Source organism: Sceloporus occidentalis, unplaced genomic scaffold, assembly GCF_023333645.1.
Source record: "Sceloporus occidentalis isolate IW3139 unplaced genomic scaffold, rSceOcc1.0.p SCAF_14, whole genome shotgun sequence".
In the NCBI taxonomy this organism is placed as follows: Eukaryota; Metazoa; Chordata; class Lepidosauria; order Squamata; family Phrynosomatidae; genus Sceloporus; species Sceloporus occidentalis.
The window spans coordinates 19058164-19073643 of record NW_028316994.1 but is presented as its reverse complement, the minus strand read 5'-3'; the positions used below and the strand labels follow the sequence as shown (position 1 = coordinate 19073643).

Sequence of the window (15480 nt, the reverse complement as noted above, 5' to 3'; positions counted from 1 at the left end):
GCTCATATTCTCCTTGTGGTCTACTAGAGAGTCTCAGTCCAAGCTCTAACCACTGCACCACACTGGATTTCTCTCTTCTTTTCCATTCTGAGTATTATGGTTCACTGTTTCCCAAATTCCAACTTCCTTTGCAAGCAATGGCTGTTGCTCCTGCTCAGTTATTCTGAAGTAAAGAAAAACACATCTGGCTTTGTCCTTTCCTGCATAGATTCCTCCTCCCAAGCCTGACCATGTTTACACCAAAGTAGGCATCTTTTCTCATGCTCTGGAAGTTGGAGCCTGCAGCATTGGGAGGAAAGGGTCCAAATGAATCTGGCTGGGGGATTATGGGAGTGACAGTCCAAAAAGGCATATTTTCTCATGCTCTGGAAGTTGGAGGCTGGAGCATTGGGAGGAAAGGGTCCAAATGAATCTGGCTGGGGGATTATGGGAGTGACAGTCCAAAAAGGCATCTTTTCTCATGCTCTGGAAGTTGGAGGCTGGGGCATTGGGAGGAAAGGGTCCAAATGAGTCTGGCTGGGGGATTATGGGAGCGACAGTCCAAAAAGGCACCTTTTCTCATGCTCTTGGGAGGAAAGGGTCCAAGGCCAGACCTTGTGTGTGCATCATGGGCCTTGCAGTGGCCCTATGGCAACCCCATAGGGATTGCTTAGGCCAGGGATGCTCTTTCCAACCCTCCACCTTGGTTCCTTAAAGGATGCAGCAGCCTTGTCTGCCCTCATTGTCTGCAAAGGTAACCAATCAGGGGCTGAGCTGGTCCTGCAGGATGCAGGGCCCTGATTGGCTGGGATGCATGCCATTTCTCCCTCCCTCTCTCCCTCCTTCCTTTCTGCAGCCCCCTTCCTTTCCTTCCTTCCTTCCTTCCTTCCTTCCTTCCTTCCTTCCTTCCTTCGTTCCCTTCTCTTTCCCAGGTTTCTGTCCGCTGGCCCTGGTGCTGAAGCCACCACCACCAGCACCTCCATCATCCACCTTCTTTGCAAGGGCTGAGCAGACCAGCATCCTCCAGGAGCCATTGCCAGGGGGCTGGAGGCGTCTCAGAGCCGGGATGAGCGGAGGGGTCTATGGAGGAGGTAGGTAGTGCAAGGATGCATTGCATGGCACTGGGTGCAAGGATGCATTGCTCCCACATAGGCACACACACACACCCCTTCCTCCATGCCAGCCTCTCCCTCCAGGCCCTGCATGATGGAAGGACTGCAATGCCCATGCCCTAGCCCTGCAGGGGTCCCAGAAAAAGGGGATCCACCCCAGGATGATGATTCCACCATCCCAATGACAGCTCCATGCATGCCAACTCTGGGCTGGGAGGAATGGGGAATGGGATGCATAGCATCATGCCTAATCATCATCCAATTGTTCTTCCCTGGGATGGATCGTGTCTGGGTTCAAATGCAAGACCTGGTTTGTCCTGTTACACGCAGCTTGGCTCACTTCTTCAAGCCCTCTATTCTGTATTATTATCATTATTATGATTATTATTACTTATTGTAAAGAGATCTTGTTGACCTTTGAGATCATTTGCTCACTCCCCACTGATTCTCTCACATCTCCGCTTCTCCCTGCCTCAACTGTTTTAACGAATGGTTTCAATTACTAATTTTATATTTTATTACTGTTATATTTAGAAATTCTGTTACATATGTATTTTATTTGTGTGTTGGATTTTATTATTGTGTTATTGTATTGCATTTTATGATGACTGCAAGCCGCCTCGATCCTACAGGAAGAGGCGGGATATAAAATTTAAAATAGTATTAATTTATTATTATTATTATTATTATTATTATTATTAGTTGAGAGCCCAGTGGGCCCCCCCACATTCCTGGGGTTAAGGGCACAGGACCCCCAGGAAAGTGGGAAAACCAAAAACAATGGCTTACCTGAGAGAACAGGGAAACCTAGGCCTCATTCCCAATTACGAACAAATTGCCTTGCAATCCAGATCGATGGGTCAGTGGTTCGGCAGCGGAGCGCATGGTTCACACTACATTTGCCCTGATGGCATTTTCTTGCTGTAAAATAAAATAAAATAACCCACTTATTAAGTTCACATTGACAAATGAATCGGTTCAGTTTAAACCATTTCCTGTGGGAGTCTCTCCAAATAACCCTCTTGTAGTTCCCATTGGCAAATGAATCAGTTCAATTTGAAGTGTTTTCAGCGGGATTTTTGTTTTCCTCCGTCCATCACTGCAATTGCATTTACGTACTTCTGTCCAAGCGCCGAAGGGCGGGTGAACGCAGGTTGTTAATTCCCGCTTCCTCATTCCAATCCACATCTCATTCACACTGACACTGAATCGATTCATGAATTCCATTCTTCAAATCGATTCTTTGCAGAATTTCTTCCTTTAAGGCTGTGAGAGTGTGACTTGCCCAAGGTGGGTCTCTATGGTCGAGTGGGGATTCGAACCCTGGTCGCGCAGGTTCCTAGTCCAACACTCAAACCACACCAACACAATGGCTCTGTGTGTGTTGGATTGCAACTACCTGGACATTCTCCATTGTATTCCCACTCACCTTCAACCTTGGCGTTGGATGCTGAATGTGATGATGATGATGATGATGATGATGATGCCTCTGATTCCTCCTCAGATGAGGTTGGCGCCTTGGTCTTTGACATCGGCTCCTTCTCCATCCGGGCCGGTTATGCGGGAGAAGACTGCCCTAAGGTATTGTGAATGGGGACCCCAAAATATCTCCTCATTTCCCCCTGAAGCACCATCCGTCCCCCTTTCTTTGCCCCTCCAAAGCATTCTCTGTTTCAAGGGATCGGAACCAGGTCCACCCACACAATTTATGGGAAGAGGGTTCAATCCCTTTGCTACAGAATTAGTTAGGAAATGTCCGAATTAAGCCAATGGACATGTCTTGCGAAAGATGGAAGTCTGGGGAAATTTGCAAATAATGAGCCTCTCTGAGAGCCTTTAGGGCTGAAGAACGGGTATAAATACCATACATAAATACATAATAAATAAATAGGGAACAGGGGGTGAGTTATCGAAGCCATATGTGCGGAGAAATGGCAATTATATAGGATTTGGGGATTAATGTCAAGAAGTCATTGTGTGTATGTGTGTGCCTCGGAGTTTGTGTATAACTAAATAGAATTATCCTTTTATTTAAGATAGAATCAGAAAATTACAGTTTTTGTGGGTTTTTGGGGGGGCTCTGTGGCCATGTTCGAGAAGAGTTTATTCCTGACGTTTCGCCAGCATCTGTGGGTGGCATCCTCAGAAAATGATGGCATGGAAATGAATGGGGTATGCATTCTCTGAAGATGCCAGCCACAGATGCTGGCGAAACATCAGGAACAAACTCTTCTAGAACATGGGCACAGAGCCCCCCTAAAAACCCACAAAAAACTATGGATCCCGGCCCCCAAAGCCTTTGATTTCAAATCAGAAAATTATTTACATGTAGTAAAGAAAGAGTACTACTCACTTAATTGGGCCCCAGGCACAGTTAGCCTTGGAAGTCAGGCATGGAAAGCAATGTAATGAAGAGTCTGAATGTAAATAATTAATATAGTAGGACTTGGTTATATGTATAATAATAGCAATGAAATGGTCTCTTTGCAGGCAGATTTCCCGACCACGGTGGGTCTGCTCTCCCATGATGAATCGGCCATGGAGCTGGAAGGAGACAAGGAGAACAAATCCGGCAAGGTCTACTACATCGATACCAACTCTTTGCACGTTCCCCGGGAGAATACGGAGGTCATCTCGCCTCTCAAGAATGGGATGAGTATGAATCCTGGCAGTGGGAGGGCTGGTGGGAAAGAGGGAGAAAGGTATTTTGGGGAGAAGGGTGCTTCCACATTCCCCTCTTGCTGCATTGGAGTTAATGGAACATGTCCACCTCTATTGTAGCACCCCTATTTCCATTAATTCCCCCTTCCAACTCTATTACGAAGAGTATATCCATGCCATTGCTATCCTCTCCATCCTCCTCATTGCATTGGCATTAATGGAGCATCACCCTGTGCCTTGAAGTGCATTGTGTGGCGATTTCTTTACCGCTGTTGCGCCACTTAGATGGCACTGCTGGCAACCTGATGGTTCATTGAAGGCCACATTCTGATATGAAGCCCACAAAGGATGTAGAATTGGGGATGGGGGGTTCATATTCCTGGCAATTGCCCCCCCTTTTTTTTTTTTCTTCTTGCTGACCTTCTTCTTTCCTTCCTTCCTCCCAGTTGAAGACTGGGGATGCTTCCAAGCCATCCTGGACCATACTTACAACAAGCACATCAAATCGGAGCCTAATTTGCACCCAGTGCTCATGTCTGAAGCCCCGGTAGGTATCCAACCAAGTCTTGCTGTCTAGGGCTGCATCCATATTGGAGAAATAATCCAGTTTGACACGCTTTGCCATGGTTCCAGGCTATGGAATTCTGGGAATGGCAGTTTGTTGTGCACCAGAGTGGAGCTTTGCTCCGCTCTGGAGCACAACAAACTGCCATTCCCAGAATTCCATAGCCTGAAGCCATGGCAGTTAAAGTGGTATCAAACTGGATTATTTCTCCAATGTGGATGCACCTTATAACTTGCCACTTTCTGCCCTTTTATGCCTTCCTTTTGCAGTGGAACACCAGGGCCAAGCGGGAGAAACTGACGGAGCTCATGTTTGAACATTATGGCATCCCAGCCTTCTTCCTCTGCAAGACGGCCGTGCTCACGGCGTATCCTTTGGCGGCCAGGAAGGGGTCTCTTGGGGGTCCCAGGCTGCATTTGAATAATAATAATAATAATAATAATAATAATAATTGGATAGAAATGCGTGCATCTCCTGATGACCAAAAAAAGTAAATATTGGCATGCATCTTGCTTCTGCCCCAAAGGGTTCAGTGGCAAAGAGTTCCAGTGGAAAGGCTGAAGGCATGCAGGCCTCTTTCTCCTTACTATTAGCAAACAAAACAAAATGAGTATTATTTCTTCCTCTGTACCAAAGTGTCTGGTGGAAGAAAGTTCAGCAAGGGAGGGAAGGAGTCCTATTGTGGGAGAAAGGAGGGCTATAAACCTTTGAAATAAATAAAGGAAAGAGGAAGGAAGGAAGGAAGGAAGGAAGGAAGGAAGGAAGGAAGGAAGGGTTTTACCTCTCTCACTGTCCAAAAATAAATTTGTTACTACTGTGTGCTTCCAAGTCATTTTTTACTTATGGTCATCCTAAGGTGAGCCTATCGTATTATTATTACAGTTGGACCTTCTTAAGCACGGATTTCTTATACACGGATTCAAGCATCACGGATTGAAAATGTTCAAACAGTATACATTTCAAATATCAAACCTTGATTTCCCATTTTTTATAAGGGGCGCCATTTTGCTTTGTCATTATATTTAATGGGACTTCAGCATCCACGGATTTTGTTACCCACGGGGGATATTGGAACCAAACCCCAGCGTATAACAAGGGTCCACTGTATTTTATTTTATTATATAATAATATAATATTATAATATCACGGAAAGGGCCTGAAGGCCTTGACTCTGGGCGCCCAGCTTTGCCAACGGCCGCAGCACCGGCCTCGTCCTGGACAGCGGGGCCACCCACACCACAGCCATCCCCGTCCATGACGGGTACATCCTCCAGCAAGGTTGGTTTCTGGGGGGGAACATGGGGTTTAGCTAGTCCTTTTAAGAAAGACAAATGGCAATGGGGATCTTTGTGCAAGCTCTTTGGGGAGCAGGGGAGCTTACACAGAGCTTGCATGGAAAGCTGAGACTCTTCTGTAAGACACCAGAGCCTCTGGGTTCGAATCCCACCTCCGCTGTGGAAGCCATATTTGACCCCTGGCTTCTCCAGCCTTTGAAAGGAGAAGTCTCTCATTCAGTTAATGAACTGGACAGTTCCTTTCCCTTCACATCTCTCTGGTCAGTCTGCCAAGTCTGCTTGGACCATGTGCATAGAATCATAGGGTTGGAAGGGACATTGGGGGCTCATTCCCACTTACATTTAAACCGGTTTGCTCTGTGTTGGTAAACCGATTCCAAAAGGTCCATCCTTCCAACTATGAAAGTGGATCTTTCATTATCCCCTTGTAATCGCTTCTTTTTTGGTATGATTGTCGTCCCCACTAGTTTGCGCTGCTTCAAAATGCATGTCAGTCATCTGTGCGTCAACAGTGATGTAAGTGGCAGCCCGGGCAGCCCAGCTTGGGAATATATATATATATATATATATATATATATACTGTATATAAATTGATAGAAGATTTGATTCATTGGTTTTGCATCTACTTGCCTCACTGACTGCAAGTTGTTGCAGAATCACTGAATAGTGGAAGCCAAGGGACCACTGCAAGGGGCTGATGCTCATGACTGTTTCTGTGTCCCCAAACTTTGTTTGTCTTCCAGGAATCGTGAAATCCCCGCTGGCTGGAGACTTCATTTCCATGCAATGCCGCGAACTCTTCCAAGAGATGAATATCGAGATTATCCCACCTTATATGATCGCTGCCAAGGTGGTATTGCCTCTCGCCCGTTCCACCACTAACCAGAATCTGGGATGGAGGGGAGACAGGGTCCATAGGCGTAATAGTTTTGGGAAGTTTTGCAGGGGAATATATATATATATATATATATATATATATATATATATATCTCCAAATGACATTTCTGTTGCCTTGGGCTTTGCTTTTATTGTTGCTGGGTGCCTTCAAGTCGTTCCCAACTTTACGGAGACCCTAAAACCACTCTATGACGGGTTTTTCTTGGCAAGGTTTATTGTCTTAAATCAATGCCTAGTGCCAGCTGCACCACTATATTCCCAGCAGCATCTCCCATGAATCTAGATGAAGGAGAGACCTAGGAATTTATCACACGGGAGCCTAAGTGCCCAAATCCCACGCAGGAACAGCCAGGACATTGAAAGCGATCTCAAACTGGATTATTTCTGCAGTGTGTTTTGGACCTTCTGTTGCATAGGCAGCCAATGTTAGGCTTGAGGATTTGGGGGAGCAATCAGTGTTCCCCCTCAATCTCAATAGAACCCAGTGGCAGGGAGTTCCAAAGGTTTTGTCTTCCATTAACAATAATGGAAATGTTTTTAAAATGTCCCCCTCCCCTTTATCCCAAAGTACGCAGTGAAGAAAAAGTGGGGTGCAGGTTGGGGGGAATGAGGATTTTGGAGGAAAAGTAGCATCCAAAGATGGGGGGTTGTTTCCTCAGCCCCCCAGTTCTCCCAGCTTGTGATTCTCTCCTTCTGCCCCCTTCCCTCGACCGACCCCCAACTCAGGAGGCTGTCCGAGAAGGAGCACCCCCAAACTGGAAGAAGAAGGAGAAGCTGCCCCAGGTCACCAAGTCCTGGCACAACTACACCTGCAACGTGAGAGGACTCCCTTTTTTCGGGGGGAGGGACCCCTCATTCTTTGGGGGTCTTGAGCAAGACAGGAAGGAAGGAAGGAAGGAAGGAAGGAAGGAAGGAAGGAAGGAAGGAAGGCCAAAGAGGGAGCAAGGATTTGGGGGGCAGAAATCTAGGAACCTGGACTTCTGAGAGAGTTCTTGGAGAAAGTGGGACTAGAGTTTCCAAAATTCCTCAGAACCAGAGTTTGTGAAAAGTGGCTTTATTGGAGTTAAAGCTCCCAAAATTCCCCAGAAACAGAGTTTTTCAAAAATTGGATTTATTGGATTTATAACTATCAGAATCCCCCAGAACCAGAGTTTAGTAAGAGTGGATTTATTGGGATTGCAATTCCCAGAATCCCCCAGAACCAGATTTTTGGGAAAAGTGGTGTTATTGGGATTACAATTCCCATTTGGGAAAAGGACCATTATTGAAATCACAGCTCCCAATATTCCCCAACTCACTGGGGGATTCGAGGAGTTGTAATCCTCATAAAGCTGCTTTCTTCTAACTTTCTTTCTGGGAGATTCTGGCAGCAGTAATCCCAATAAATAGACTTTTTCCATGATCTGGTTCTGGGAGTTGTAATCTTCATAAAGCTGTTTTTCCCAAGATCTCATTCTGGGGGAGCCTGGGAGTGGTAATCCCCATAAATCCAATCTCCAGCATGGCCAAATGGTGAGGCATGCTGGGAGTTGTAATCCAGCCGCATCCAGAGGTCCTGCAGGATTGCTCCCACCTTGAAGGGAGCAATGTTATCACTAGAACCCATGACCCCTCAACCTAGTTTGCATCAGGTTTGGGAGTGCAACAGGATGATGGAGGCTAGAGTAGGATTGGGAGAGAGACCTGTTCTTGTCTTTTGGTGCACCAAAGTGAGGTTGGTTTACTGTGGGCTGATGGAAACGAGGGGCTGGGTAAAAGATACCACTGACACCCAAATGTCTCTCCTTCCACCCCAAAACCAGGAGGTTATCCAGGACTTCCAGGCCTCTGTGCTGCAAGTGTCAGACTCTCCCTATGACGAACAGTGAGTCCCTTGGTTTGGTTTGGGATATTTGGGGCTTGGGTACAGTTTGCGCAGAGATGGGCTGGCATTTAGGGGTACCCCAGTAACAGCATGTAAAGGTGCATTGTATGCGCACATGCATGTGCAAGAGAGAAAGAGAGAGAAAATGTAAGATGGACCGTGCAAGCTGAGACCTCTTCTCCAAAAAGTTTTTAGATGATGATGATATTAATAATAATAATAGTAATAGTAATGCCTTTTCCATGCAGCCTATAAAGAAAAAAAGCCTTACATATTTTGTCCACAGAAGGATTAATACAAGATTAATACAAAGAAGAGAGATTGATTCAAAAGGGAGAAGAGTGATCCAAAAGCCACCTGAGAGAAGGGCAGCTACATACTTAAATTAAATTATATTAAATAATAACAGAATGCAATATATATATATATATATATATATATATATATATATATGGAATTGTGTATTTTTAAAAATTTGTATGTATGAAGTTTAGTTTCAATTAAAAAATATTTTAAAAAAGAAATGAAATAATTTTATGCAAAAAAGACAGTAAAATTTGGAGAAAACAAGGGGAACCCAGTGAGTTGGGGGCCAATTTTTTGGTCCCTGGGACCTTTACCACAAATTGTCGTTGTTTGGGAATTTGGGTGCCCAAGTTTGTATAGGAAGGGTGACCTGAAGGACGGCATGTGACGATGAGATGACAATTTGGGTAGGTCAGAAAGGAGGTCTCCTTGACCGCAGGGAGACGGAAATAGATCTGCATCAGTCTCCCCACTGAAGTCAATGGGAGGGAAGGACAGGAAAGCCATCCATTTGCAAAAAGGATAACCAGGAGACCTGTGAAATCCTGAGATCTATTGCATTTGTTTGCGGTGTAAAGGTTTGCACACAGGGAATCTGCTCTGTTGATGACAGAGTCCAAAAATATTTGCCCCTTTTTTGGAGTCCAAAAAAAGTAATTCTCCCACACTTTGGCAAAGTTTATGCAGAGTAACACAGCTCTGGAAGTACGTTTGTGAGGTTGCAATAAATTCTTGCCGCTGTTACCAGTGCATATCTACCAAGTCTTTGCAAGGTCTTCTATCCCAAGCCATGCTCCATTGCAGCAAAGCTAAAGTTGGTTTGTGGGGAAAAAAACCAAACCAAAATATTCCCCAAACATTTGAGTCTATGCTGGGTTGGGCCGAAGGATGAGACACCTGGGCTACTAAACCCCCTTCTTTTTTCTGCCCCCACACCAGGGTAGCTGCCCAGATGCCCACCGTCCACTACGAAATGCCCAACGGCTACAACACGGACTACGGGGCGGAGCGGCTCCGGATCCCCGAAGGTCTCTTTGACCCCTCCAACGTGAAGGTGAGCAGGGTTGTGGATAGGGAGGGTAGGGAATGGGAAAGCAGGTGCGCTTTGATGCATCGTGCAGAAAATGGCTTTTTCTCCTTGTGGCAACAGAGAGAATGACAAGATTCTGTCTCTTCCTCTCCTCTCCTCCTTGGAATCATTCCCACTTAAATGAATCGCTTTACAATCCAAATCCATGCATCGGATCAGCAGCGGAGCGTGGTTCACACTACATTTGCCCCAATTGCATTTTCTTGCTGCAAAATAAAATAAAATAACCCACTTGTGGCTCACATTGACGAAGGAATCGACTCAAAATGCACCCGCTCCAGCTGGCCAAGGGGCGAATTTAAATTGATTCCGATCTGTATCTGGTTCGCACTTGCGTGGAATCAGTTTATCAAAGAAGATGTGGGGAAAAATCAGTCAAAAAGACGTGGGTTAAATGGGTCTAGTGCATGGCCCCCCTCTCTGAATCACTTTGGCGATTCGGTTCACGTGGGAACCAGGGTTCAAACCGATTTGCGATCAGGTTTAAAAGGTAGTCGGAATCAGGCCAAAGTCTCTAATTCCAAGTCCAGAATCACAAGAGGTTTCACCCAAAGATTTGTCAAGAAGGTCCGAGGTCCAAGTTATCAGAAGGACAGGTCAATAAGGCAGTCCAAAGGTTGAAGATTCCGGAAAGTCAAGGCGGGTCAGCAGTCCAAGGAGCAAGGTTTCAGTCCAAAGAGCAAATGGGAGCCAGAGACGGAGTACGTTCCCCAAGGAAGTCAGATCATCACTGGCCCCGAGGGAGGCATCCCGCAGCTGCTTATGTGACCCAGGCTCCACAACTTCAGGCTCAGGTCCCAGGGGAGGCTCTGGCTCATCCTCCGAGTCCTCCCAGTCCTCCTGCCAAATTGGGACCGTCGCAGGGTATGTCCTTATGAAAACTGGGTTATTTTGTCATGCACACCCAGCAATTCTGTTGCTTTCTAGGGCCTGTCCGGGAACACCATGCTGGGGGTCGGCCACGTGGTCACGACGAGCATTGGCATGTGCGACATCGATATCCGTCCGGTGAGTTGAGGGACACAAAAATATTTTTGACCTAAAGTACAGTTGTCCCTCCTAACACGTGGGACCTCCGCTCCAGAACCCCCCCCCCCCCGCAAGTTAGGAGACATGCACATAATCAAGCTTCTGCACGTGAGTACTGTATAGGGCGCACATCGTGGGAGGAGCACACCCCATTCACCTCAATGGTGAGTCACCCTCCGCGGATCAAGTCTGCCAATTTCAAGTCTGCGGACTTGGAAGGGATACTGTATATCTTCATTGCTGCTGTTGTGTCTCTTCAAGTCATTTCTGACTTATGGAGACGCCAAGGCAATGGTTCTCGACCTTCCTAATGCCGCAACCCTTTAATACAGTTCCTCATGTTGTGGTGACTCCCAACCCAAAATTGTGGTGTCTTGGTTCCTAAGACCATCGGAAACATGTGTTTTCTGATTGTCTTAGGTGTGCCCTGCAAAAGGGTCATTTGACCCCCAAAGAGGTCACGCAACCCACAGGCTGAGAAACGCTGCCCTAAGGTGAACCTATCCTGGGTTTTTCTTGGCAGGATTTGTTCACGGAGGATTTGCTGTTGCCTTCCCTTGAGGCTGAGAGAGTGTGACTCACCCAGGGTCACCCAGAGGGTTTCATGGCCAAGTGGGTGATCGAACCAGAGACATAGTCCGACACTCAACCACTACGCCGCACTTGCTCTGCGCAGGAAGGGTGAAAAGAACATAAGTGGCACTTCTCCTCTGACTTCTCTTCTCTTCCTTTCTCTTCTTTGTAGGGTCTGTATGGCAGCGTCATTGTCACCGGAGGAAACACTCTGCTACAAGGCTTTACGGACCGGCTGAACCGGGAACTCTCTCAGAAAACGCCGCCGGTGAGCTTGCGCCTGTGGGTGCAGATGTGAATGAGAGAGAAGGAAAAAGAAAGGGAACGAGAGATCTGGGAGAGAAAAGGAGGAAAGATAATATGGCCATAATATGGGGTGCCATGCAAGCAAAACTCTCCCTTGATGTTGCTAATACAGTCCTCCCTCCATATTTGTATCTTTGATATTTGTGGCTTTGATTATTCATGGCTTTGATTAATATGTTCTCTCTAGGAATCTCTAGGTCCTCCAGTGCAACTCTGTGGTCAACTTTAACTAAAAGTTGTACCGAAAGACCTAGAGATTCCTAGAGAGGACACTCTGCTAGGCCTTTGTAGCTCCTCCAGCACAGTTCTATGGTCAGTGTCTGTTGGACGTTGGCCACAGAGTTGCCCTGGAGGACTGTCCTAGAGATTCCTTGAGAGGACACTCTGCTAGGCCTTTGTAGCTCTTCCATTGCAGTTCTATGGTCAGTGTTTGTTGGATGTTGGCCACAGAGTTGCCCTGGAGGACCTAGAGATTCCTAGAGAGAACACTCTACTAGGCCTTTGGAGCTACTCCAGCGCAGTTCTATGGTCAGTGTCTGTCAGACGTTGACCACAGAGTTGCCCTGGAGGACCTAGAGATTCCTAGAGAGACCACTCTATTAGGCCTTTGTAGCTCCTCCATTGCAGTTCTATGGTCAGTGTTTGTTGGACGTTGGCCACAGAGTTGCCCTGGAGGACCTAGAGATTCCTAGAGAGGACACTCTACTAGGCCTTTGTAGCTCCTCCATTGCAGTTCTATGGTCAGTGTCTGTTGGACGTTGACCACAGAATTGCCCTGGAGGACCTAGAGATTCCTAGAGAGAACACTCTACTAGGCCTTTGTAGCTCCTCCATTGCAGTTCTATGGTCAGTGTCTGTTGGACGTTGACCACAGAGTTGCCCTGGAGGACCTAGAGATTCCTAGAGAGGACACTCTACTAGGCCTTTGTAGCTCCTCCATTGCAGTTCTATGGTCAGTGTCTGTCGGACGTTGACCACAGAATTGCCCTGGAGGACCTAGAGATTCCTAGAGAGAACACTCTACTAGGCCTTTGTAGCTCCTCCAGTGCAGTTCTATGGTCAGTGTCTGTCAGACGTTGACCACAGAATTGCCCTGGAGGACCTAGAGATTCCTAGAGAGGACACTCTACTAGGCCTTTGTAGCTCCTCCATTGCAGTTCTATGGTCAGTGTCTGTCGGACGTTGACCACAGAGTTGCCCTGGAGGACCTAGAGATTCTTAAGAGAGATGTCCTCTCAGGTAAAAACATGGTGTTTTTCTTATTTGCGTTTTTTCCTTCTTCACGGGGGGCTTGTGCCCCTAACCCTAGCCAATATGGAGGGACAAGTGTACTGCATAGACCCATGTATATGTCTAGAATTTTTAGTCAAAACCCTGAGCCCAAAACCCTGACTTCTCGCCCTCTCCGTGGCACGCTGTAAGTAACTTTTATTTCAAAAGGAAAGAGTGTAAACTGTCCCAGAAGCACTGACCCTCCTCTACTCTCACATTGATCCAGCTTTTTAGTTTTGGCACAAACAGTTATGCCTCCTGGAATTTTGTAAGTTCTTTTGCTTCATCCTTTACATGACCCTAAGGAGTTTATCACAGTAGGGCTGGTTTCGGGATTAAAAGAGAGATTAAAGCACATTCAAAGCATTCTGCATATAAAGCGAAAACGGGGAGTCATCGTGCAAATGATTATTGCACTCAGTTGCTAAATAAAGTGATATCGGGAATTCATTGTCGCTGAAATCCCAAAAGTAAAAAGATGTGCATTAAAGCTTCTTTGTGACCACTTTAACGGCGGGTTTTGTGCGACGTCATGTGAAATGGTTTCATGTATTACACGTTTTTTTCCGGGATATTCACGGGATAAACTCCCGATCTCCTTTGTGCGATAAACTCCTAGACTTATCCATGGGCCATATCAAAATCCATAGTTTTTTCCCCAAAACTTGCCCCCAACTTATTCATGAAGTCGACTTATAGTCAAGTATATAAGGTATATAAAATGCTTGAATCAGCTTTTCAGGTCACACAGGTTTCTTCTTCAAAGTAAGTGATTCAAATGCAGAAAAAAGAAGGAAAGATGCCACACTGCATGCTACCTTGTGCAATTTTATTTGTGGTGTGACGGCCCAATTGATGCCAGGTTTAATTTAGGGGCCAAATGAACCCCTCTTTCTCTTCCCCCTCTTTCTCCAGAGCATGCGCCTGAAGCTCATTGCCAGCAACAGCACCATGGAAAGGAGGTTCAGTCCCTGGATCGGCGGCTCCATCTTGGCATCTCTAGTGAGTCTGGCACAAGGGGCTACAAGGATTGCTGGGGGCAACACCAGAGGATTCGGGACCCAAGGGGTCCTCTGGGCAGCAAGGGGCAGGTGGGATACCTTTGGGGAAGGGGCAAGAGCAACCCAAGGGAAGGAGAGTAAAAATCTGGGTGCAAACAGAGCTCCATTGCCAAAGTCTGTAGACTTAGAGCAAGAATTTGAAGGCTGCATCTGCACTGCAGCAACGATCCAGTTTGACACCACTCAATGGAAGTGGTAAAGGGGTGCAGTGCCGACGCGTTCCTCGGGGGGGTTTTAGGCGACGTGGGGTGACGGAGTAGCGACGATGTTGGGTGTTTCTCCTCTTCTCGTCTTCTGCAGGGCACCTTCCAGCAGATGTGGATCTCCAAGCAAGAATACGAGGAAGGAGGCAAGCAATGTGTGGAGAGGAAGTGCCCCTGATGCGAAAAACACGCGCTCCTTGATATCCCCTTTCTGGAAAAACAGACACTCCATGGACCCCCCTGTGTCACCCTGGCTTTGCTTTCCATCCCAAGAGCTCTGCTTGACCCACATCCAAAAAACTTGGCACCTGTTTTGCCCTTTCCTCCAGAGGAGAACTCCCATTTCCCAGTAGCAGGTTGCAAGACTCAAACTCGCGACATGGCTAAGGAGAGATGGCCTTTGCATGGGAGAGGATCCTTATTTCACCGTCCCCACAGGAAGGAAGGAAGGAAGGACAGACGGACGGACAGTTGGTTTGTGGGTTTTGGGTTGTTTCGCTCTTCCCTCTGCCCCTTCCCTGATCTCCCCACAACCTCCAACTCTCATTTTATACGTAACTTAAGTGGTTCTATTTATTCACCAAATTGATTAATGGATTCAAGATAATTTTTTTTTACTGTTTACATTTTTTTTGGTGTTGACAAAATAATAAATGTGTGGGTTTTTCTTAAAAAATGAAATAAAAAGTACACTTATGGTGGCATTTAAAAAAAATTACCTATAAACCAATCATGGTCGTTTGCTCTGTTTCAGAGGAGTTTATGGGGATGGTTTTGACATTGAAGTGAGATTAAAGCACATTTAAAGCATACTGCAAACAAAGCGGAAATGCTGAGTAATTGCGCAAATGATTATCACATGCAAATGGCACTAATAAAATGATGTCAGAAATGCATCGTCGCTGAAATCCCAAAAGTAAAAAGATGTGCATTAATGGTTCTTTATGACCGCTTTAACGGCGGGTTTTGTGCGACGTCGTGTGAAATCGTTACGCGTGATTACACGACTTTTCTGGGAAGTAAGCTTAAGACTAAGTGGGAGGAGGAGAGAGAAATTGGGATGTTTTAAAAGCAGCTGCACCATTGGGATGGCAGAGGGTTATTCAGGAGTCCCTTCCCAAATCAGGTCCGTCTTCCTTCTCTCTCCCATCTGGTGCCCCCCATTTTGGAAAGGAGATGCGAGGGACCCCTTCCCAAATGGCTGCCCCTCTGCTCTGCCCTCCTGGCTTCATCCATCACCCCTTGGGGTCTCAGGGCTGGACGGGCA

General features: G+C 46.5%; 1 protein-coding gene across 1 annotated transcript; it reads left to right on the top strand.

Annotated features, from left to right (window-relative positions):
• Positions 1–879: 879 nt before the first annotated feature.
• ACTL6B (actin like 6B) lies at positions 880–15004 on the top strand. The gene is made up of 14 exons (XM_089480401.1): positions 880–1070; positions 2596–2672; positions 3582–3747; positions 4199–4299; positions 4587–4684; positions 5501–5595; positions 6356–6462; positions 7236–7325; positions 8312–8373; positions 9619–9733; positions 10697–10777; positions 11544–11639; positions 13865–13951; positions 14311–15004. Exons 1-14 carry the CDS (start codon positions 1046–1048, stop codon positions 14389–14391), a joined length of 1281 nt encoding a protein of 426 aa, XP_089336527.1. The 5' UTR covers positions 880–1045; the 3' UTR covers positions 14392–15004.
• Positions 15005–15480: the final 476 nt, after the last annotated feature.

Excerpts from the sequence above, each read along its gene's own strand:
- ACTL6B (XM_089480401.1), top strand. The coding sequence starts at position 1,046 with ATGAGCGGAGGGGTCTATGGAGGAG. Across the intron at positions 1,071-2,595 it reads CGGAGGGGTCTATGGAGGAG|ATGAGGTTGGCGCCTTGGTC; the intron begins GTAGGTAGTGCA and ends ATTCCTCCTCAG. Across the intron at positions 13,952-14,310 it reads GCTCCATCTTGGCATCTCTA|GGCACCTTCCAGCAGATGTG; the intron begins GTGAGTCTGGCA and ends CGTCTTCTGCAG.